At 40.9% G+C, this 25258-nt stretch overlaps 1 protein-coding gene across 4 annotated transcripts in view; it reads right to left on the reverse strand.

Moving 5' to 3' along the window:
• The window catches only part of Scel (sciellin), a 97245-nt gene that overhangs the window by 36014 nt on the left and 35973 nt on the right, over positions 1 to 25258 (reverse strand). For 3 of the 4 annotated variants that reach the window (XM_037208340.1, XM_037208342.1, XM_028864819.2), the window contains exons 9-16: positions 14549 to 14626; positions 12359 to 12424; positions 10932 to 10991; positions 6860 to 6904; positions 5334 to 5393; positions 4971 to 5030; positions 2909 to 2965; positions 564 to 623 (exon numbers count right to left, since the gene is read on the reverse strand). In XM_037208340.1, the coding sequence (XP_037064235.1) occupies positions 564 to 623; positions 2909 to 2965; positions 4971 to 5030; positions 5334 to 5393; positions 6860 to 6904; positions 10932 to 10991; positions 12359 to 12424; positions 14549 to 14626 (486 nt within the window). The remainder of the gene's footprint in view (positions 1 to 563; positions 624 to 2908; positions 2966 to 4970; positions 5031 to 5333; positions 5394 to 6859; positions 6905 to 10931; positions 10992 to 12358; positions 12425 to 14548; positions 14627 to 25258) is intronic. The other variant, XM_037208341.1, reaches the window with a different exon arrangement.

A 25258-nucleotide genomic window follows, 5' to 3' on the forward strand; every position in this document is an offset into this window, starting at 1 on the left:
ATGACTCTCTTCTTACTGGATCTATGTGCTGCCCCATTAAAAATCAAGAGGTGCATAAGCTATGCTCCAAGTAGACAGTGGGGATAGTTTAAGTAGGGATTGAGTACCAAAGGCATCATAGCTCTGAACAGGGGATACAACTGTGACTCTTTACTCCCATTTAGGTCCTGGCCCAACCTCATCCTGGGCCGTAGCTGAAATCACCATCCTTAGAGGAAGTGACTTGTGGGAGTCTTAGCCAAACCTGACTTGGATGTCTGTGTCAATCTGGAAATGTACTTTGGAATTATGTGAAGGCTGCATTCTTTAAATAAAGAATTCTATTCTCTCATTAGTACTTAAAAAGAAATAATGCCCCAAATCAAAGAGAAAAGTAACTCAGCATTAAATATTGAGACAATCATTTTAAAATAAATATATTTATGGAAGACAAGAATGAATGGCCACATTTCTCATCTTTATTGGCTAATCCCATACTTTAAATTATGGTTATGAATCTAAAAAGTCATTTGCCTTCTGATTATTATGTAGAAATCAGAGTCAGAGACATTAGTGAGACTTACCCAGAGGTATTTTCATGTCCTTTGGGGTTGATCTTCATAACATTATCAAGATCTCTACCTCTTATGAAAAGAATGCTTGGATTAGCTTCATGACATTTCCATAGATTTAGATATATATCACCATTCTGTTTTTGGTGATTAACTCAACCTTTGGTGAAAATTATTATGCAGATACCAAATATATTTTAGTATAAAATTGACCACATTATATAGTTAAGATTTTGTCGTGCTATATATAAATGTAAATTTCAGTGTAATAACAATACACTCTTTAAAGTGAAGAACAGTGCTGCAGAAGTAAGACACAAAAGAAAGAAACTGTGATTCCCTCCATACCACTGAGAAGGTTACCAGTTAAGCCAAGAGAAGCCTGAGACTCAGACAGCCAAGCAGTTCGCACCTTCTGATGCTTTTATCTGCTGTGGCATTCATTTTGGTAACTGGACTGAGGTCTTGGCTTCATTGGGTGTGTGTGGGGGGAAAGTCATCAAAGCCTATGTCAGCACCAAGAAAACAGTGTCTGCCACACGGGAATGCTGACATGTATATGACCTCACATAGACTGTGGCCAAGTACACAGGGACTTGCACAGGGTCAAGCTAGATGGGGCCCCAGCACTGAGAGAGAGGAGTGGACAACTCTCTCCCATCTCTATCCAAGGAGTTATCCCTAATAGACAACTGAAAAGGAGAAGTTTTCTCCAATGGAGGGTCACTGAGTAAATAAAGCTCACTTAAGGGGGTGCCATGCCTAGCAGCAGATGACCAACAGAAAAAAACTCAATAGTGTTTTAGAAATTGCTTATCATATATTGGGCATTTTTTTTTAAATCTCACTAGTCTTTTGTATATGGTTTTTAATTTTGTGTTTTTTAGGTGGTGTGTGTGTGTGTGTGTGTGTGTGTGTGTGTGTGTGTGTGTGTGTGGTGGTGGTGGTGGTGGTGGTGGTGGTTTCCTGTGCTTTTTTGTTGTTGTTTTCTGGTTCATTGTTTTTTATTTGACCATTTTGTTTTTCTAAAGAAATAAGGTGTTGAATTGGGTAAGGAGGTGGGGAGAAACTGGCAAAAATGGGGGAGAGGAAACAGTGATCAGAATATATCGTATGAATATGCAATTGAAAAACTTATGCCAGATTACATGCAATATTCTCTGAAAACCATTGTGCTGGCTAGTTTTATGTCAGCTTGGCACAAGCTACAGTCACCTGAGAGGAGCGAACCTCCATGAGAAAATGATGCCTCCATAAGAAGGGGTTGTACACAAGCCTGTAGAGCATTTTCTTAATTATTGATAGATGGGGGAGAGCCCAGTCCACTGTGGGTGGTGCCATCCCTGTGCCCAGGTCATGGGTTCTATAAGAAAGCAGGCCAAGCAAGCCAGTAAGCAGCATCCCTCCACGGCCTCTGCATCATCTCCTGCTTCAAAGTTCCTGACCTGCTTGAGTTCCTGTCCTGACTTCCTTTGGTGGTGAACAGTGCTGTGGATGTGTAAGCTAAATAAACCCTTTACTCCCCACATTGCTTTGGCCATGGTATTTCATCTCATCAATAATAACCCTAACTGTGTAAATGAGAATGTGCCTGATTGTGGTGTCAGATGTTTCTAGAAACTGACCAGAAAGACCTTTGCTTTAATTATCCTTGGCTTAACTTGGTGAGTTTGTATATGTGGTATGTGTATTTGTATTCATGTGTATGATATGTGTGCATGTGGGTATATGTGTACAAGTGTATGGTTGTGTGCATGTGAATCCCAGAGGTAAACATCAAGTTTCTTACTCTATTGCTTTCTACTTTGCATCTCTCATTGGAGCTGGAGGTCGCAGATTCAGTTGGACCGTTGCTCAGCAAGTTCCAGGCATCCCGCTATCTCCTGCTCCCTAAGTGCTAGGGTTTCTGATATTCCCCATTTACTAGGCCTTCACATGAGTGCTGGGGATCTGAATTTATGTCCACGTGCTTGCACAGCAGCTATTATACTGACTGAGCCCTTCATCTCCCTACCCCATTTTCTAGCTTCTTATCTTTATTAATTTCCACAGTGGTACTTGATTTAAACCAGTCTACATCATGTCTCTCATTTTGAAATTTTTCCTTTACATTTCTTGATTCACATTTAAAATGTATATGTGTTTTTACTATTCAAGAAAATGTAGAACAAGAGATTTGGTAGAGAATTTGCATGGCCACTCTTTAGAAATGACTTGCATTCCTTTGACCTACTATTTCTGATGAACCTAAAGAGTTCATCAGAACCTAAAGAACGTAAGTATAACGCTCCCAGTTTGACAAGGAGTAAAAAGCTAACCAAAAGAAAGACTCTCACCAATGAAGACGCTTGACTTACCCTTTCTCTTTGTCCGTCCTTTGATTGATTTTCTTAAGACTTCCAAAGGCTTGATTTCTTGAGGAAAGAAAGTGTGTGAGAAAGAAATTCAGTGGCATGTTCAGAATCTCTTAGGACTGCTGCAGATTTCTCACAGCAGGAATAAGATGCAATCAGAGCCTAGAGCTGGAAATTCTCAGAAATACCTAATTAAAGTGGCATAAAATGTTCGAGAGACACCTCAACCTCAAGATATCAACCATGACTCGGTTACAACTGAGTCAGTTTGAAAGCAAACTTTACCACCAGGCCTCAGCCTTTTCTTTTGGGGGTAGATTAGGAGGCTAAGTTTAACATATGCATGGAGTTTTGTCGTATTTAAGCACAAAAATTCATTCATGCTAGGTAGAAATCAATTAATTGATCAACACTTTAAATGAACATATTTTGAAGACTTTGAGAAATTATTTCCCATAAAACTTTCCAGAGTGTCCTAAAAAGGTATAACATCACCTTGAAGAGTAGAAATAACTGCACTGACTTTAATACCTTATGCAAACTGATCACATAGAATGAAACTTTAATATACTAAAATCTAAGAATTATTAGAGGCTACTGGTTGTCCATGCCTGTAATCCAGGCACCTGAAAGGCTGAGGCAGAAGGATTGTGTGTTTGAGATTAATTGGGGCTACACGACAAGACCTTCTCTTAGAGAAATAAAGAAGTAAAAGCTAATCCCCTAACACTACACCATTGACCAAGTGCTGCATGTTGACATTTTCATCTCTAATGGATTTCATTGTGATAAAATTATTGACGTATTAAGTTCTTTCACTGTAAGATGGAGAAGGGAATAAGGACAAGAAATGAGGAGTTTCTCCTTCCTATACCTGCAAGGTCACTTACTCCTCACCAAGCTGTCTCACATTACATGTCCCTCCCCCTTGAGCCCATACCATGACTGTCAAGGCTCACCCTGCTCTTCCTGTTTTCTGGCATTCTTTTGGCACTCTCTAAGCTTCTTGTTTTAAAAGATCTGAAATGTCATTTTTCTCCTCTAAAACACAAACTGATGCTGCAAAACTACTGCCTGCTCTCCCCCTCATTCTCCATTTGGAGGACATCACCTACATTGCATCAACATGCCTGTGTGACTGTTCTGAAGAGCCTTTCCCATGATAGAGACTTCACTATGTGTTCTGGATCAGGAAGCCGACAGAAAGCCGATTGTGTATCTGATACGTTGACTTGGAAAACTAGGGTATCATTCCATGCACACACTGGCACAGATAAATGGTTTTGAAAAATAAATGTGACAACAGAAATAATTGTCATCTTAGAAAGGCAAGTTTAATGTCTAACCAAATGCAAAGTTAGTGGCCAGTCTCAGGAGAGTGGGGAAAGTCTTAACCTTCGTCATTCTTGACTGCTCAGAAATTTGATTTAGTAAGACTGTCAGAAGTTTGATTTCTTTCAATGTGAAAAAATATTATCAGTAATGAAAAGCCAATTTCCTAGTCAGTCACTATGAGTTTATAATTGTAAATTCATCTCCTAAAAGCTACTAGCTTAGTTTTTAATCACTAATTAACCCACTACAGAATTTTTCAGTGTCTTTCAACATTAAGGTATTTACAAATACTTATGAAAAGATAAATATATGAGGTGTGACCAAGATCCCATCTAAGAAGTGCCTTCCACATTCTAAGGACTTCAGTGTCGAGTGGATCCATTCCCAGAACCAAAACACCTTGTGGTCAATATACTTAGCTATAAACTTCCTACAGTAACTGGCAGGCCTTCTTTCATTTTTAGTATGAAAGGGAGTGTAGAGATCATCTGGGGCACACTTTTCTCCTTATGAGATGAGGAAACAAGTCCCCAGAAACTAAGGCACTTGACTAGGTTACTGAGATCCATGATGGCGGTGGAACCACTATTGAGGCACCCGGCCTTCTCTGACCCTTACCCAGAGTCTGTGCCACCAGACCGCCTGATCCTGGCCAGAGAAGGCGGCCTCCTGCTGACAACAGAAGGCAGTCAAAGGGTTACCCAAAGTGGCCTGACTTGATGGCTCTTACCCTTTGCCATCTCTGTCCATCTGGGTGTTCATATAGATGAGACTTTCAAGACTCTGGGCTCTGGAAACAAAAACAAAATGCAATAAAAACCACATGTTGAAGTGAAATTGGGGGGTATCTTGAAAGGTCAAATATAATAAACATTTCCTATGAATTGCTCATTTACTCTCATTGAATGGAAGAGCAGAGATCCTTCCGGGCAATTATGTCTGAACTAAATGTACAATGCTGAGAGAGCTAGCCCATCTGTTAGTATGTCTGTCTGCCAGAGGATACAGTTCCCTTCCCTCCACCTCCACCATCTGAAGGAACAAGGTAAGCAGTCTGAGACACAGGACATCTAGGACGGACAGACACACTTACCTTTTGTCTATCTGCTGTCCCTTCAGGTTTGCTCGGAAGAGGCCATCAAGACCTTGATTTCTTTAAATACATTGATTAAAAAATCTTGTCAGTAATAATGATACCAAAAGCTTATACCAGTGCACATGTGAAATAGAAGCTGGCTAGGAAAGATGAGCTTTGGTTTGGGAAACTGCTTTATTCTACACAGGTGTTTTCACAAACTCCAAATTTAAATTACAGAAAGCCTGACAGGAAGTGCAACCAAAGAGATAAAGTAGGGATATGCAGGCCGTGACAGGTCTGTAGCAATGCTGTTCAAGGCCATGAAATGTTTCCTTTTTATTTATCTTTTATTCTTTTCTAAAAAAAATGTATGTATATGGGTGTTCTGCCTGACAGCATGTCTGGGCACCATGCACAACCCTTGGTTCTTGTAGAGGTCAGAAGAGGGCATCAGATCCCCCAGAACCAGAGTCCCAGATGGCTGTGAGCCACTATGTGGGTGCTGGGGACTGAACCCAGGTCCTTTGAAAGAGCCTCAAGTACTCTTAACTGCTGAGCCATTCTCCAGCCCCTGTTTTCTTTTTATTTTTGAAATTAAAACATAATGACATCATTTTCCCTTTCTTCTCTGCCACCCTTCCAATGCACACCCCCTTTCAGATTCATGGTCTCTGTCACTTTTCCATTAATTGCATATACATGTATATTCATTTTAGCATAAGCCAGTATTATCCATGATGTAAGACTGATGTTTCAGGATATCCTGAAAACGTCCTGCAACACTGCCTCCAAATCCCCACGTGGCTTCCTCAAATGGTGCTGAGATGCTATTGACAAGACATTTTCCCTTCCTCTGGTTCTGGTTCCTCTACTGCCTATGCCTCATGGGTCAGCCACATGCACTCATTCACACCTGCCTCCACAGCTCCTGATCTAAAACCTCCTGTCTGTAAAGACAAGGAAGTGAAGAGCAGCACATCTAGGCGACTTTTTGGCACTCATCCCACAGATCACTGTTTTCAAAACAGCACATGAAAACCACATTTCATAGCGTTAGGTCGATGAAACAAGTGGACGTTTCTATACTTCTTCCTTCCCTTTGGTATCTGCTGACCCTTTCTATCTCTGTCCTTCATTCGTCTCTCCTAGAATATTTTGTTTCACAGGTCCAAGTGATTCAAGACTGGGAGGTAATAATAACAGAGATATTAGTGGTTCAACTCAAAATATTCATCAATCAAGTGAGACTATGTATATATAAATGTATTAAAATACCAAGAACTGTGGTATATGCATAAACATAAAACTACCTTAAATTTTATAGAATATGAAAATCAAAGATACTTAAATATTAGTACTTTAATAACTGTTTATTTCTCCTAGCTTTTCATCCAAGATTTGTGAGGTATTATTGACTATTCAGATATGTTGATCCTCCTACTCTAAAACTGAGCATTGTTTTTGATTCTGAAAAGATGATACAAGAAGTCACAACGTTCAATTCAACAATAACATGAAAAACAGACTTTTTTAAACCTCACCTGTTCAAGCTTTTGTTCATTCTAATGAGATTGTCCAGTTCTTCACTTTGGGAAGAGAAAACAAAATGTAATATTAGTTTAAAAAAAAAAAAAAAACCTTCCCAGAGTCAAAGGGCAGATTCACCTTAAAATAACCCTGAGTACTCAGAAATAGAACGTGAGCCCCCATGTTAATTATCTGTGAAACTCTATTTATCCTTCAAGGTGTTCCTCAAATGCCATGCTGCCAAGGAAGCCTTTCCTGCCCATTAGCTGAAGTCTCCCCTGTGTTTGGGAGTCTTGCAGCATGTAGGGTTTTGTATCTGCTTTGTCACCTTCGCTGTGGTATGCATTATAGCAGTAGCAATTGTGCTTCTGTTGTGTGTTAGTGTCCCTTCCAGTATGCGCTACTTCAAATTGGGGACTGTACTTTACAATGCGTCTGGTCAGTCTTTAATACATTACCTTTAGGTAGATGCTTAATAGTTTTATCTGAATCGACAAGTACACGAGCACCGGTTAATTACAGATTCTATTCTTACATGATGTAGCTGCCCAGAAAGTAATGACTCAAAAGACACGGGCTCATTTCTTAAACTCCACTACAAGTTCATTCTAGGTCAACTAAACTTGCAAGCTTGTTTCCAGTTTTGAGACCTGCAAAGCCCCTTTCTGGCAGCCTTTTGGGACGTGAGCTATTTAAGTTAAGCTTCTAGCTTGGAGAATTTCCCTTAAACGGAGGGCTCAGCTCTCTTCCCCAAGCAGGGAGCTGGGCTAGGGTGCTCCCCAAGAGTGTTCTTTATTACTTCTTCCTGTGTGCTCCTCACGCTATGCCTTCTCCACGGATTCTCTCTCCTTCTTCCATCTACTCTCATCCCCATTCCCCTTGCCTTCCTTATTTAGTGTTTCCATTCACACATCTTGGCTCTCTCTTTGCTGCTCTGGGGTCACACATCTCCAGCCTCCTCAACATTCTTCTTGCTTCTTGGGTCATCTCTAGTGCTGATCAGGAGACCAGTATTTAGACCTTCAAGCTTCTAAGCCAAAAACATCGACACTACCATCTAAAGGACACCATGATTCATTGTTGACCCTGATGAATTGCTTCAGCTCATGTTGATACAATTTCCCCACAGGTAAAATAACAATACTAATCATGTTCATCTTTAAAAAGAATCAAATAAGTTAGCATACAGTTCTGAGCATAATGCCTAGAAAGCCATAAATTCTCACCTAGTCTTAGCCATTATAATAAATAGGGCTTTGTCAGTATTTTTCACAAAATTCATGCTTGCTATATTTACCTTTCAATTGAATTTGTAGACAGCAAGATACTGTCTCAGATTCACAAACAGAGTGGATGCCTCTGTTCTGTGTGGTGCAAAGGCTTAGTAAACCACTATTGCCAGAACTGTCCAGGACAGTCCTCTTAGAGACCTTCTTCCCTATGTTCAATTCATCACCAATATGTAGATGATCCATTTAAAGAAGCTTTGTACATTTAATGATAAGACTGAAAGTTGAGAACAAATACTGAAATGTTTGAAAAACAGGTGCTGCCCCTGACAGAAAAGGGAAGGGAGTAATATTCTACCCTCATGGGAAACAAACTGCCTAGTGTCCAAACACAGTGTCCTGTTATTGTTTCTTGCTCGAAATGCTGCCTGATAAGCAGAGGCTAGCTGGAAATTTGTTTCTATCCCACGGGAAGGAGCAACTGCAAGAATCCTGTAAATTTTAGCCCCAGACCTTTGTGACTGGCATGAGCCACAATGATGAGATTTTTCAGGATTCAAGGTCTCTGGTGTTTATCACAGGAAAATTAGCATAAATCATGAGAAGACACTCTGTGGTAAATTAAATACCATGGAGTCAGCATTTTGAATGAAGAACCCGAGCTTTCAAAATGACTGCAAATTGATAAAAAGCCTTCGATATTAAGTTTCACCATTGTCTTTGCAACAAATTAAATGCCCTTCATCAGATAGCACTAGCTCTCTGCCCCACAAAAGCAGCTGGGATAATGGAGTTCTTTCTGTCCCCTCGGAGAGCCTCCCTCGCAGTACGTTTCCCTGGTCCATGTGAACTCAGCATTCTCTCGCTATGGTTACGGTATGTCTCTGTGAGATCTGTGCCTGTGGCTGGGGATGGGGGAAGCTGAGCTGATGCTCTTACTGTGTGGAGTGACTCATGTCATGCTGTCCCTGCTCTTCCCCATCAGTCACTTATCTTTCCCTCAACCGCCAACTTCAAATCCATTCCATTGTTAATGAAAACAAAATATCAACCCAGGTATGGCTGTGTCAGACCTGTCACCCTAGATACTCAGAAAGTTGAGGCAAAAGAACCACAAGTTCAAGACCTGCTTGGACTACAGAGTGAGTTCAAGGCAAGCCTGGGAAACTTAAAGAGACCTTGATTTGAAATTGGAAAAAAAGCCTGAGGAAATCTCTGTGACAGATCACTTTCCTGCCCTGTATAAGGAAGGCCTCAATTTAAGTCTCAGTACTGAAGAGCTAACTTTGAAGTAAATTAATAATATCAGAAATGTAGGCTCTTAAATGAAAGAAAAATGAAACTTGAACATGAAACATGCAGAAACTTTCTATTGTCCATCTAACACAAAGCTCTTATTAACTTCACAGAAAACCAGGAGTCATTGTCCCCTCTGGTCAATTAACGGTGTTTGGAGAGACGGGCTCCTTCTGCAGTCCAGTCTGCAACATTTCCTCAGCCTCCCAAGTGTTGAGATTGAAGGTGTGTGCCAGCACGTCCAGCCTTTGTGTTTGTGTGTGTGTGTGTGGGGGGGGGGTGTTTGGTTTGGCTTTTAGTGAGATGCACTCTAATAATAAATTATTGTTGTTGCTTAATTACATTAAACAGGGAAAAACTTCTCCTGCCTGGGATTAAAGCAATGAGATATTTGCAGCCAGGATTTGTACATATTCCCCCTTTAGATAAAGCTGCATGTTAGCATGTAAATGATCTCTGGTGACTAAGACAAAGTATCTTCGCCAAAGATGAGGATGAAAGGGATGACAGTGAGATTAAAGAGAAGATGACGTGTTTGTGCAGATAACGAAGATCAAAAAGCAAATAGGCACTGTGCAGTAGAAGCATCAGCTCTCTCATCACCGAGATAGACAAGAGTGGCACTCCACTGGGTCGGTCACACAAGGAAGACTTCACAGGGCATGTGATGTGTGAGCTGGACCTTGAAAAACAATAGGTTTGACTAGATGGACATGATGGTGTTGAGACTGGTATCGAGCACGGTGTAGAAGGAACAGCAGAAACAAACATGTCTGGAACTGTAGAAAGACAGTGGTCTAAGCTGGTATCAAATATGGGATAAACATGTGGGTGAAGTCAGAAATGGTTCTGGAACTGAATTATTCTTGATCCAGTTTAGCAGACATAGTCCCATGTAACTAAATGGGTAATGAGGAGTCATGGCAGATATTTACAGAAAAAAATATCTGGCATTCAGGGGCAGGAACAGGGGCAGAAGGAAGAGAGGCTGGAGGAGTAGAAGTCAATTTGAATAGCCATGCTAGTGTCTTACCCTGGACACAGTGAGGGCTTGAACTGGCAGAAGGACACATATGTACACGAGACATTGTAGACATTTAGTTCATACAAACCTGTACTTCACAGAGGGTAAAGGGATGGAAGAACTAAAAATGACTTTCAAAAGTCAAGCCTGCAGAGATGGAAGAACAGAAGCAGAAAACAGCACATCTGGGAAGAAAGGGGAACTGGTCCAAGGATATTGGAATGGCGGTGCTAAGGGCAAACATAAGTGGATTATCTGGGCGAGCAACACAAACACGGGACTGGAGATCTGATTGAGACCTGAGGTCACTAGGAAGAATAGACTGGATGGTCAAGATAGGCATCCATAAATGTCAGCACCCCCCACTATGATGGATACTTACAAAGAGACACTGAAAGCTTTTTTTTTCTTTCTTAATTATATACAATAAGCATCACTGGGAATTGGCTCATATTTAGAAATTCCAGTGGGGTAGTGACTTGCTTTTAGACCACAAAAACAAGACGGGAAACAAGCTTTGGAGCTTTGGGACCTCACCCCTTGTCAGTTTTCTGAAGTGAAGCAGCCACGCTGATGATGTCATCGAGATCCTCAGTCCTTCACAGAACAGAAAGACAAGCAGGTCAGTGGGGATGGAGCTAGACTGTTGGAACTGAATTTCCTAGAGTTTCTGGTGGAGGGAAGGGTGGTCCATAGCCAGGAGTGAGGAGTTTAACAGAATCACAGGTTGATCCCATTGTCTCCACTCATGGTACACACAGACACTAGCATCCTTCATTGCCACTGACTTCCTTCAGCGGACTAAGATGTCACTGGCATCAGTGACACACACAGCACTGTGGAGGTGAGGAGTGTTTTACAAAAATTCTAAGTACAGGGAAGTCCGATTCTTTCCAAGTCTGAGGTATATGTGTGTGTGTGGTCTGTGCTTCAAACCAGGGCTCTTCTGAGAGTCAAGGGGATAATACAAAAGAAATTTTACTTCGGAAAATATCTTAGTCATTTTTAAAAGTTCTGGACTCGAGAGATGGTTCATATATTGAAGACAAGGCTCACCCGCCCCTCAACCTTTCTTATTTTTTTGAGATTATACTGTAATGACACCATTTCCTTCTCCCCCTTCCTCCCTCCAAACTGTTCCATATACCCTCTGTCCACTTTTCAGATTCACAGGCTCCCTGTCCACTGACTGTACATAGCACACACTACCCAGTCTGTATAAGGTTGTTTGTATATACAGTTTTAAGGCTGACTGACTGTTTGGTATTGGATAGCCAATAGGTGTGCTCCTCCTTATGGAAGACTATTTCTCCCATATTCAGCACTCCATGTGTAGCCCTGACTGTCCTAGAACTCACTGTGTTTACCATAATGGCCTCAAACTTGCAATAATCCTCTTGTTCCATCTGTCCTGATGTTGCAGGACAGGCTGAGCATGATTTCTACAGCCAGAACCAATGGGAAGCCTTTGTAGTACGGGCTCAACTAAGCAAAACTATTCCTCCTTGTTTATTTATGCCCACCCAGCAACAGTGTCCTATATCTTGAAGCAAGTACAGGAAATACAGAGATAAGCAAAGCCTCCTTCCTTCAAAGGGTTTCATCTCATCCTGTCCTTATGTTCAGACAATTTTGGATTTGCAATGTAAATCTTACGACAAATTTAAAGAACAAGAACCTATAAAAACATGTATTACCTAGCCAGGCATAGTACCACACTTTAATACCAGCCCTTTGGAGGCAGGGGCAGATGGATCTCTGCAAAATTGAGACTGACCTTGTGTACATTAAGTTCTGGGACAGCTAGTGCTACACAGTGAAATCCTGTCTCAAAAATAGTTTGGTTATTATAGCTAAAGTTGACCAGAAAACTGCTTTTATCTAATTTATTATTTTAAAGTACTCCAACAAAGCATGCTTTATTATTGGTACAATTACACACATGTAGACAGAGATCTCTGTACCTTATATTTCTTTCAGCATGCCTATTGACTTCTCCATTTGCACCTGCTGTAGTTGCATGTATCTGCCTGGATTTTTAAAAATAATGCCTGTTAGGTAAGAAAACTCTTTCATGCTAAATTATATGTATGAGAATACATTTGTGCTCAGAAATATAAATATTATACTATTGGCAAAATTTTACCTTAGTTCTTTGTATTGGCTAGAATTCAACCATGCCCCTTTTTGAAAGTCTAAAAAGTACGAAGTGCTAATTTCACAATATCAACTTCTTTTCATCTGTTTTAAACCACTAGGTACATTTAGTCGTGTCTGATCTAGACATTGTTCATTATATTTCCATTCATCAAAGTGTTTTGTCTTTATCTCCATTAGACAATTATGTAACATTTTAAATACTAAGAATCATTTTTTTGTTAGGCACCAAAATAATCTTTTTCCTTAAAGACTTATCCCATGTGAATACTGCCAAGAAATGTATTTTCTCGGGTAAGACAGAAGTGAGTCTATCTTTCAAGTACGTCTCCCACACCAAGAAAGGCCACGTTGAGCTGATAGCAGTAAATTGTACAATGCTAGGTTGTCAGAATTTATAAGACTTCTCTCTTTTCCTTAGACCGTGGCTGACCTACTTATACATTCTTGCTTATTCTCAAGAAGCTATATTCAACTCTTTTTTTTGTTCTCCTGAGGACATGTGTTAATTACTTCCCTTTCATATTCGTTCATTAAAATCACCATGCTGTGATTAAAGTGATCAAGGTTTTTAAAACATGCATGTTGTCCCAATTTTAGTTTTTGGATCATTACCGGAAGAAAGAAATGAGAGTAGTAAAAGTGGATTTGACCAATTCTTATGGAATTAAGCCTTTTCTGAATATAAACATGTACAGCCCTCTAGTGTCCATGATTTTTAGATTAGAATTTAGGTGGTACAGGGACAACTTAGTTCAGTTCCTCAAGAAAATCTATTCTAATTATGATTTAATTGCTTAATACTATAAGACTAAGAGAACCAATCGGATAAGACAGGAAACCTGAGACCTTGCTCTTATGAGATAATTATAATCATTGCAGAAATGAAAAGTTATAAAATGAATCCATTTCATTAATTAGTTCAGTGAAAAACTATTCTCCTGATTCATTAAAGCAATATCCTAAGGACAAAATTTCAGCGATCTGGAGGGATTTTACTGGCAGAAGTTCAGCTCTAGAGTATTAGCCCCTGTGGATGAGCACACGGTGCCACTCACCTGCGCTCTTTAGTCAGCACTTTCTAGCAGGTCACCCTCTAATTTTTTTTAAAAAAAGGGGCTTCTATAATTGGGACTTATGAATAACAATTCTATAGTTGTGTCTTACATGGCATCAAAAATCCCTCCCAAGAGGCCAAAATTACAAAAGAAGTAGAGGCAGGCATTCGGGCAGATCAACATAGTCTCTGCTGAGACGCTGAGATTTAACCTGGCAACCTAATGAAAAGATGGGGCATCCATCTTGAAAAAATGGTTCAAGAGCATCAAATTCTGTAACAGAGACACATAGGAAGACTGTCAAGCATCGGAGTTTGTTTCTAAATATTAATTATAGAGTGGCAAAGGTTCAAAGTAGAAAATAAAGTATGTTTTTCCTGACTTGGAGATAAGTTATTTGGAATATTCTTCAATAGTCATGATAGTTTTGATATAAAACAAAATTCTTTAGTTTTAAAAAAATCAAGTAGTAGCCTAGAAGGTATTTCAAGCATAACTGAGGACTTGAGTATTAATACAAAGCTGTAAGAATATCCCTTATCACAATATATAGCTCTTAAGGGGAAACTTAACTGCAAGAAAATAGAAATAAAATATATCCACATATTGTCATTTAATACGGTTTCATTTAGGCATGAGATATATGCCCAATAAATACATTCATTTACATCAAGTGCTAATATATAAGGAACTTCCATACAAACACTTCTAATTCTGCCGGCCAATGGCTATTTCAAAGATAAGGTTCACTAAGACAGGTAATAGCCGGCACTATTCTAAAGCAGAAGTAATCACATGTGTGTATCGATGGAAGTTCTGTGAGTCTCGAATTAGCGAACGCACACAGAAAACATGGCCATGCCTTGCACAAAGCCATTCACAATCCCCTTACTGTCACTTCAACACCCTGGCGAGACACTCAGAAGGGCAAGTCCTTACCTGTTGTTCCGTCTCAGTTTAGGAGAAGCGATGGGAGAACTGGGTTTCGGAGGTATTGGAGGGTGAACAGCTGGATTCCTTTGAAACAGAAAACAGCAGTCCATTACATCATGGAAACAGTAGCCATTTTTATGTAATAACCCACAACATCTATCATGTACATGGAAATATTCCTTAAACCCATGACCCCATGTATGGGGAACCTGAAAGGTCAGAATTCACAGAGCACGAACTCTCAGGAAGTCAACTATTTTAAGTATGGATATTTTTAAAAGTCCACTAAATCGGACTTTTGGAAACCTGTAACTACAGGTGAAACTATAGCATGCCCTTCAATTAGCTTAGTATTTTGCTAGTATATTTGGTGAGTCATGGCATTTTGAGTCGTCACATGAGCACAGTAAATGGTTCCCTGGTATTAATGTATAAGCTTCTTTAGGGATTATGTCAACTCACAGGCTACTATAGAAACGGCAAGAAGGTTTCTCATGTGATAGATCTCAAAGAAAACTTGGTTTGGAGATTTTAACTAATTCTTGACTTAACTATTATCAACACATGAGTCTTCAGTGATAGCAAAACATGAAATATGCCATTAGTCAATTTTCAATGAGGCACCAAAGTAGACCCAAGAAGTCCACATGATTGGGTGACAAGGGAACTGGAAAGGGGCAAGTATGTTTTCCTGTGGATGAAATCAGCTCCTTACCAAAGCCATGGCACGCTCCAGCTTCCCATCCCTGCCACTTCACTGCTCCTCTGTTGCCCTGACGCTAAGCTCTGCACCGAGCGAAAAGTGACCCACGGTCTGATCCCTTAGTCCTTTGCAGCTGCTGGGTGATGTGCACTCAAGTACAAGGCTACCTGCATTGCCAGCTCCATGGCAATGGGTTGAGCTTATTGTGCTTCTTCATCTGTAATAAGCTCTCTAACAGGATTGTTGGGGGATTTTCAAGGCTGAATGAAATCACGGTTTTAGTCAGCAAGCATCGTTTGGGAGCTTTCTGTGTGCAACACGCTCTATGAAGGAAATAATGGGTTTTGTTTCCAAAAAGCTTTAAATAGACAAATAAGTGCTATTGTACAAGTAGAAAAAGTCGGAGTAAAGACATAGAGTAATGGGAGTCGAGAAAAGACATAAAGGAATGGGGTAGGGACTCTTACTTTATTAGCATAACCTTGGAAAGCCACCTTGCAAGGCAACATTAAAGCTGAGAGCTGCGGGGAGTGATCAATACCCTGAGGACAGCTGGGACGTCAGCTTAGAGATGGCATTTGACACTTAAAACTGAATGAGATAACCAAAGGACAAACTGGGAGCCAAGGATTCCTGTCTCACATCCCGTGGTATTTAGGGATCCAAAATATGAGAAGTTACAGCAAAGGAGCCCAAGGAAAAGTGGCCAAGAGAAAAGAAGATGAGAGTGAGGAGGTGGTATCCTGGAAACCAGCTGAGCAAAGTCCTGCCCAGTCTGACTGACAAACCAAGAAAGACCGGGACTGTGAAAGGAGCATGACTTTGGCGGCGTGGTCATGTCATCCAAAACCCTGATTGGAGCAGTCCTGATTGCATGTTTAGGGTGGAGCAGTCCTGATTGCATGTTTAGGGTGGAGTTGGACATACTATAGGAGGAGACTTAGGAGAAAATGTGAAATCAGGAAGAAGAATTGAAGTAGATGTTTTTACAGTAAGGTCCAAGGCCTAAGGTCTTGTGACTGTGTGCAAGCATTCATGTGTGCATGGAAGTGTGCAAGCATATGTGTGTGTGTGCATGCGTGTGTGTGTGTGTGTGTGTGTGTGTGTGTGTGTGTGTGGTGTGTGTTTGTCTGTGTCTGTGTGTTTTTTCTATGCTTGTGTGTTTGTGTTTGTGTTTGGTCTTTGATAGAAACACAGATTGTATGAAAAGGAACAGAGAAAACCAGAATAACTGAGATACGTCAGCTGATTTGGGGCAGAGAAAGTTGTTTTTTGTTTATTTCTATCATCTAAGGAAAAAATGAAAAATCAAAGCCATTGATTCAAGGTGAGGAAAGCAAGAAGGATTTGGAAAGAGAGGGAAAAAACATGAAATCTTTCTCTAGGGGAGCAGAGGAATAAGTAGACCCAGGTAACAACATACTATTTTAAGAGATTACTATACATCAGGAACTCTTACAAGCACTTTTTATTTTTTAACTCAATTAATCCTCACTACAATCACAGAGCTAAATACTATTTTTTTTCTTCCCATTTTACAGATGAAAAGACTGAGTCAGGAACAGTGAAAATGATATCTCATAATTATACAGCTTTCGAGTGACAGAGTGGGGAAACAGAGCCACGAAGTTTGGTTCCATAGTCTTCCTCATGTTCCACTGCTTCTCAAGGGATCCTGAACACCTTCATATGTAACCTGTGTATGTTAGCACTCGTAGAGTTAAAAGACAGCTCTTGACCATAGTCTTCTCTTGCCATATCCAGCTATGGCCTAGAGGTAAACAAGTTTCCAGCTCAGCCGAGAGTGCGGCAGAATGTGGTGACACAGGACAGGACTGTGAAAGCCGAGGATTGCAACAAGACATTGTGCAGTCTACAATGGACAGGAACAAAAATGGGATCTGAAGAATGTGCTTCTGTGGAAAAGGTGGCAGAATCCATGAGCTGGTGTTTAAGGTGAGGCTGAGGAACTACCAGACTGGGGATGGGCAGGAGAGATCCAAAGAGATTCGACACAGCAGTAAAAGTAATTCTCAGAAAGTGACATTTTGTGGTCATTTCCAAGGGCCTGGCCTGTGTGCAGTAAAGAGTGAAGAAGATCTTTGGAAAGGAGGCCAAGAATGTAAAATCCCAGAGGTGGTGTTCTCAACATAGATATGGAAATTATCACCAGGCGGTGGTGGCGCACGCCTTTAATCCCAGCACTCGGGAGGCAGAGCCAGGCGGATCTCTGTGAGTTCGAGGCCAGCCTGGACTACCAAGTGAGTCCCAGGAAAGGTGCAAAGCTACACAGAGAAACCCTGTCTAGAAAAAAAAAGATATGGAAATTATCAGATATTATAATGGGGTTTGAGGTGTTTATGAAAAGCAGAGAGCCTGATGTCAGCGTCTTCGAGGACTGAAGCTGAGTGACTCAGAGGCCTTCGGAGGAAGCCAGTAAAGAAGAAAAGCCCAGACAACATAGCCATGTTGTCTAAGGAGAGGTAGAGTGTACAGAGGGAGGAGTTAAAATCAAACCTGGGTAGAAGCAGGACCAGACCAGATCCCTTTCCTTCCTTGATCCCCGTGATATGTAGGCACTGGGGAAAGCCCTTGCTCAAAGAAGGGTGGAGATACAACACACCCACAGGATGAGCAACAATTGAGCAAGGCCGAGGAGCAGTGGAGTTTGATGATGATGGATGCTTGCCAGAATGGAAGGATTTGATACAGGATGCTATCAATTGTGGTAACCTCAAGGATCTAAGAATCTGTGGTGGTGGCCCAAGTGGCTGGAAATGATGTGACTGGATTTCTTAGTGTCAATGGACACATGCCTAGGGGCCATGATAGATTTTGTTCTGAAGCTCCTAGGGAGAACAGGGCACAGGGTTTCCTGACTCTTAGTTCCGTAACAGTAGGCATGGGTCACTGGAACAATTTGCAAGGAAGTCCTCTCCCCATCTTGACTTAGGGTCCTATATACAGCTGGGATTATTTTATTTATAATGATACCATCGTCTTTTCTCCCAAACTATCCTTGTGATAGGCACACACATCAACTGATAACCAGTACTGCATCTGTGTGGATTTGCTGATCAAATGCTTTCCTTCTAGAAGCAGATGGAAGAGAGGGAAGAACCAATCCAAGTAATACTTGGACTGCACAGGGCACTGGATACACAGACAGGCCGGAGGGTAGAAACCACACACACACAAAAAGGACAGTTATAAAAATGGGAAGCAGGTCTGTGCCAAGCTTTGCTTATACCAGACCCACATCAAGGGAACATGAGATTTCTTCTATTTTAGAATGGCTGAAGCTTCAAAGAGGTGAGTAAATATTTGTTGAGTGAGTCTGGGAGGGAGATGTTGGCAGAGGAAAGAAAAATAGATCTGAGATGGTCGGGAAAGAAAGGTGGATATGAGGTCATGAAAGCTAAGAACAGCGGAACATACTTAGTTCCCTGGGTGGCAGGTTTGCACCCTGCTGGGTCAGTTGCAGGGCAATGCCCTGCGGGCTTCACTTCACCTCAGAGGAGCTTCCATTTGCATGGTTGCATTGACAGCCACAGATGACAGAACCCAAGCCTGGTGTGAGGGGAGGATGAGAAAAGTCATTCACACTGTGCCAGGAACATTATGTGAGCCAAGCAGCGGGATTAAAAATGAAAGGCAGGCAGGAAGCTGTGGCCTGGAGTGTTGTGAAGAGGAGGAAACAAAAGGCATTTATTGGAGTGGTCTTAATTGAATTCTTCTTTGAGACATGATCTTTAAGCTTAGATGCCCCCGCTCTCTCCTCTGTCCTTTCCTGGCACCCTAGAGCTTTCACGGGATCTATTGCCACCACATTAGTGGATGTAATTGTAGAGTTGTTTCAAGGATAAAAAGGAGATTTTCAAGAGAAACACATGAGAACTTTCAGATTGTAGCATACAGACCAGAGCTAAAAAATAAAATCCTTCATAGAAAGAGCTGTTTATGTTGGCTGTTTTTCATGAGCCCCTGCAAAGACCACTTTTGGTACTCATGTTGCTTTGGGGCAACATGCTTGCTCCAGGACTCGTGTTGCTATGGGGTAACATGCTTGCTCCAGGACTCAACAAGGAGTTCCAGTCTGAGTTGGTGGTCGTTTCTCTTACTGCAGCACAAGCCTGGGTTCCACCAAAGACAACCAACCCTCCCATGTAACTGGGAACTTCCCTCTCACATCTCACTGTGCCTCTTTCTTCTTTTGCACAAACAGAATTTCCATCCCAACATTAGCAAGGGAGTGTGGCCGGACCAAGAAGTGAGCTCTCAGCTGTTCCTGCTGCCGCGACTGCCGCCTGCCACTGTGTTTCCCTAGCCCATGGACTCCTATTCGTCTGAAACCGTAAACTCAAGGAACCTCTTGCTTCTGTAAGTTGCCGGGCCATGGTGTTTTATCACAATAAGAAGATCGTTAGTACAGTCACCATATCCATTTAAGAATCTTAAGGTTGGGTGAGGCCACAGTCCCCCCCCCAAATCACAATTCCAAATGTTGAAATCCTCACATATCAAAATCTCTAATATCTACATCCCTTAAAGTCCAAAATTTTTAATATAATTCTAGAAAAACAATTTTAAAAGTCTTTAGGAATAACTGTGCCTCAGCATTGGCAGGCTCTCCTACACAAAATTTTATTAGTGCTATAAGCATAACATAGGTGCTTTTTTTTTCCCACTGAGGGCTAGAAAGTTGTGTAATTTTCCTTATACCACATTGCCCGTCAGTATCTCAGTCAAGGTTTTGGTACAGTCCTTTGATGTCGGTCACATACTTCTTTTCTCTTTACCATACTATGTCTAATCAGGTTTAAATGCAAATTTATTTTTCAGAGGTTGCTAAGTCAGGCGTGGTGGTACATCCCCACACTCCCGGCCCTTGGGAGGCTAACTCAGAAGGATCTAGAGTTCAAATCCAGAGAAGCAACCATTATCAGCTCAACAAGAACTTGCTCCACAGCCATCTGTGGTTTAGTGTTAGCATAGACACCAGTGTATAAGGCTAAAAAAAAGTATGGCCCACCCTTGCAAAGAGCTGATAAGGCATACGATAATGTTCAAAGGAAAGTTACTGTAACAATTTGTGACTTTCTAGTGGCTAGGGTCACTACTAAACCCTGGACACAGTCAGGAGTCCAGGATTTCTGCTCTGGACTAGCTTTGAGGCTGACTTTCTGTGAGTAGGAAAAGGATGCTGCCCTTCTTGAATCCCTGCTTCTTTACCTACAAGAGCCAAGCTGCTCTAGACCTCTGGATGACCATTCAAGGAGACAGTAACTGCACAGAATTCTCCATCCCTGAAGGCCCTGGCTTCTTTTAATAAATCAGGTGACATGACATTTGAATATTGGGCTTTTTCAAATATATGTAGATGCTGTTGTGGCTAATAAAATTTAACTTTAGCATTGATCTAAAACATAACATAGGTCCACAACAGTCAGTTCTCTGATATGGATGTGGTTTATCTCCCAAAGGCTGCTCTGTCAGAAAGATTGGTTCCTGGTTTGGCGATGAGAGGAGCAGAACCTTCTGGTGGTGAGATCCAGGGTAAAATGGCTAGCAAATCATAATGTATGAATCCTACTTGAGTTCCCGTAAGAGTGAATTAGTAAGAAAAGAATGCGTCAATGTCTCAGTCTGGTACCCTCTCTCACAAAACCCTCTCCTCTCTCAGACACTCATGAGGAAGTCTTCAGGGCCTGAGCATATGAAGCTACCTGAGCTAGGATTTCATTCCCAAAGCTGTAAGCTAATCTTTCTTGATACAGATTTTTTTTCCTTTAGCAACAGAAAATAATACTAATAGAGTTGGCAAATAGATACAACATAAAATATTGGTTCAGTCATATTAGCTTTTCATATTTAGTGTTTACAAAGAAGTAATAATAATCGTCCAGCCATTGTCAGGTGAGACAGAAAAACACATCAGCTCTAAAGTGGTACCTACTCAAAATGGATCAATTATAGGCCTCTTCATAAAGCATAAAACTAAAAGATATTTAGAAGAAACTCTTTGTGACCACTGGTTAGACAAAGGGTTGCTAGACATGACACCAAAGACAAAATTCACTAGCAAAACCTGACAAATCAGATTAATCATGGTTAAAAGATTGAAAACATCAGCAACACATTTAAAAAATTGTAAATCACATATGTGATAAGAGATGTATTTTTTTAAAACTCCCCAAACTCAACATTAAGCAAATGAAACACCCCAAAGGCGAAACATTTGGATGTATACTTCACAAGAAGTTTTGTATACTTCACAATTTGTTTGTACATTTGACAAACAAATATACAAAAGGACACATTGCACATCCAAACAGTATTGAGATAAACTATATATTAGAATGGTTAAAGGGGTTTTTTTTTTTAACTGAAAATATTAAATCATCTTAAGGAAATGGAGCAAGGAGAAGTCTCATCCTTTGCTGGTGTGCATGCAAAAGGGACAGACATTTTGACCAAACCCTGTGAGGTCTTTACAAAATTAAGCGTGTGCTTATCACATGACCTAACAGCCCCACTCATTGGCATTTGCTTAAGAGAATCAGTTACGTGTGTTCATGAAAACCATGTGACATTTTTCCTTCAGTGAGTGAGTAAATGAAGTGTTCATCTCTGCAATAGAACACTACTCTCGATAAAAAGGAAGGAACTACTGATGCATACAAGAACATGGATAAATCGTATATGCATTGTACACATTCAAAAGGCTGTATACCATCTGAATCCTTGTGTGATTTTTTTTTAATAGCTGAGAGATTGGAAGACAAAAGAGTATATCCCCCCATTTCCCAAGTAAATGACCATCTAAAGAAAAATGACTGTCTTTACATGCTCCTCCTATTCCCAATGTCCTTGTAAGACACTGTGATCAATATCCCCCCATCAACCACAGGACGCCACATGCAGAGCTCCCTGCAACTTTGACTCCAAAGCCCCTTTTCTCTGCTTACTACACAAGGTAACCCTCCCATGCCTTACTGTGCTCTACTTCTACCGTTATCAGTAGGGAAGAAACCTGATTTAAGTAACTCTCATTACAGTTTGAATGACCAAAACAGTCATTTAGATGTGCCAGGGTATTTTACTTTGAGGTGAAATACATAGTCTCTGTTAGAGATTCGGGCAACGCTGCTAAATAGTGAAGCCATTTCCTTCTTGTTCAACCTGGTTTTTATGGTTGGGGCATGGTGATGTTTTGGTAAATGATAAATCTAGGTATCTTGATTCTCTCAGATTTTTCCTCATCTCTGCTTTGGACCTGGAACATCTCTGCTTCAGAATCATCAACTGGTCTTTGACAGACAGAAGAACAAAAGGGACTCGAAGGGAGAAAGGAGCCATGGGAAACTGTACTGGGCAAAGCATTGGTTTTCACTTGTTGTTTGAACACATGAGTTGCTTAAAACTGATGTGGAAAGGCCCAGGGCTGCCTGAGTCGCCCCTATACAACTGAAGAGAACACAAGTCCTTGCTCAAGGCCAAGGCCTTTACTCGCTCATGCTGAACTAGCTTTCTCGTTGTACTCAAATGCCACTTCAGAGAAATCACAAACCTTTACCCAGGCTCAGGTCTTCATTATTTTAGATGTTTAGAATATGTAATCTGGGCATGTGGGCATGATTTTTTTTAAGTATCTCTACTCTGGCATGTTACTGAGTGTCAGACAATATTAATACTTACAAGAGATTCTTATTAATGTAAAGATTTTTATTGAGATGAAAACGAAATCTGTTGTTTTTGTGCATGTGTGGCATCAAACTCTGTAGAGGAATTGGCACCAATAGAGTTAAAAATGCAGCAGCATAATTAGGAAGGTTACATTTTACCATTTATAGTTACAGACAGAAAAATATAACTACAGTGCAAGGTTGCTATGGCAACTTGCTAAGCAATCAGGATTTTTTTTCTCCTCTAATTCTACCAATCCCCTAACTGGAAGTCAAAACCATGAAAGAAGAGGTTGCAACAAAATAAGGGTGAGATACAATGGGGGTGCGCAGGAAACTGTTATTTTCTCATTTACCAGGTGTGTGTCCACTGTCTTATTATCATCCAATGTTGATTTTTTTCCTTATGTTTAAAAACGATTCCAGACAAAAACATACTGGCTTTATTAGTACTGGAAATGGAGACAATGGCTTCATTGTTCTTCCTCACTCAGCATTCTGGATAGCATTTATGAATATTTATACTGTCTGTTAAGCGAGTACTTTAACATGGCTCAACAAATTGCTTGCTTTGCTTTCAGACACAGGCTCACTGTGTGGCTTAGGCTGGCCTTGAACTTGTGAGCCTCCTACATCCACCTCCCATGTTGGGATTGCGCCATAGCACCCGGCCAACAAGGTTCTTAAATGAATCTTTTGTGACATCTAACCACTAAACTTTGAAATCCCTGAAATACATAAAAGCATTTGAATTCATGAAGATATAATGTGTGGTTCAGAAGACAGAAGGCAGCTCTCTCTGTCACCGTTACATCCATGCTCCATGTCTTCTGCGTGGTAACTGTCACCTGCTCTCTCATTGCTTCTAGCCTGGAAAACACTATCACTCTTTCAAAGGGATCACAAGATGAAAAGGGGGCGTTAAGAGCCAAATAAAAACATACAGATATGAATTAGTGACTGCTGGCAATTGTTTTGTGTCAGACCTTCTGACACTGTTTTAAATAAAAGCAGTGAGAGAGAACCGGCCAGCGCCTCTGACCTTCCGATGGTTTCCTGTATTGATGTGTATGTTTTCTTCTACACCTGCTTCCACACTGGCATGAAGTCAGAGTTCAGTGACATAATAGCACCGTGCTGATTCTTAAGCAGAAAGCAGAGACTCCAAAAAGGTACTGGAGCTTACCATGAGGTATGAATGCATATACTTATGATAGTCTGCGCCAGCAGCATGTAAAGATACCTGATGAAGGCTGGCTACCCAGAACTCCTCACAGACAGTTCCATGTACACAGTGCACTCATAGGACTCACATGACACGTGTGCATATTTGCACACACACCATCATTCTTCCATCAGAGTCTGACTCTTCCTCCTTTATAGCCTCCCCCGCCCCCCACCCCCATCCCGCAACCTCACTACACCTTAACCTTACTCATTATTTAACTGCCGGCACTACGTCTTTGAGTCTACTGTATCCCAAATGCTTCCTCTATTGCCTGCTTTTACATGTTGCCCCATATTTTGTAGGCTCCTCCACCTTTGTGTTTATCAGATTCCCAAGGACCACTTGAATTAGTGTCCATGTTTAGCGATCTGTGGTAGCTTTTGAGTCTCCTGAAGTAGGGGTTGGGTCTAACACCTCTCTGGACCTCTGGCATCTATCCAAGTGCTTTCTTACACGTAGACAGAGATCAACTGTTACTTTTTGCAAAGAGGCAGACAACGGAAGACATGGAGGGCAGTAGAGAAGTATTTAATCAGTCATCAAAACAAACACAGAGAATAAGACCCAGCCAACTTCAAAGACACAGATGGGGTTATAAGATGGGGTTAAAATGCATTGTTTTATACACATTAGGAATTAGAATCAATGGATAAATATGTAGTTATTGATAAATTATAGATCATTTACTTAATGGTGCAAAGGATTACAAGATGACCCCATTTATTTGATGAATATACTGTAGCAGTGATTTAAGGTAATGTACTATTAGTTGCCAAATGAGTATTACTAACAATTTTTCTGAGTCCAGATTTCAGAAAAAAATTCCTTGGACAGCATCCCACACTCATTCCTTTATTTGATATTTTCTCCACAAGTAACTTCATTCTAAATATGTCATCCCTAAGTTAGGACCCCTTAGCTTCTTAGGGCCCCTTACCTGAGTGCCTCCTCTACCCCACCCCCAAGTATTCCTTATTGCTTGAGAATCACTTCCACAGAAACAGCCTTCTAGTGTCCCATAATCTACTTGCTCAAAGAAAAGCAGGGTAGCAGCGTCTTTGGTCCTACCGTACAAGCCATGGGCAATCATTTCAGCTGAT

This window comes from Peromyscus leucopus, chromosome 9 (genome assembly GCF_004664715.2).
Source record: "Peromyscus leucopus breed LL Stock chromosome 9, UCI_PerLeu_2.1, whole genome shotgun sequence".
NCBI classification, from domain to species: Eukaryota; Metazoa; Chordata; class Mammalia; order Rodentia; family Cricetidae; genus Peromyscus; species Peromyscus leucopus.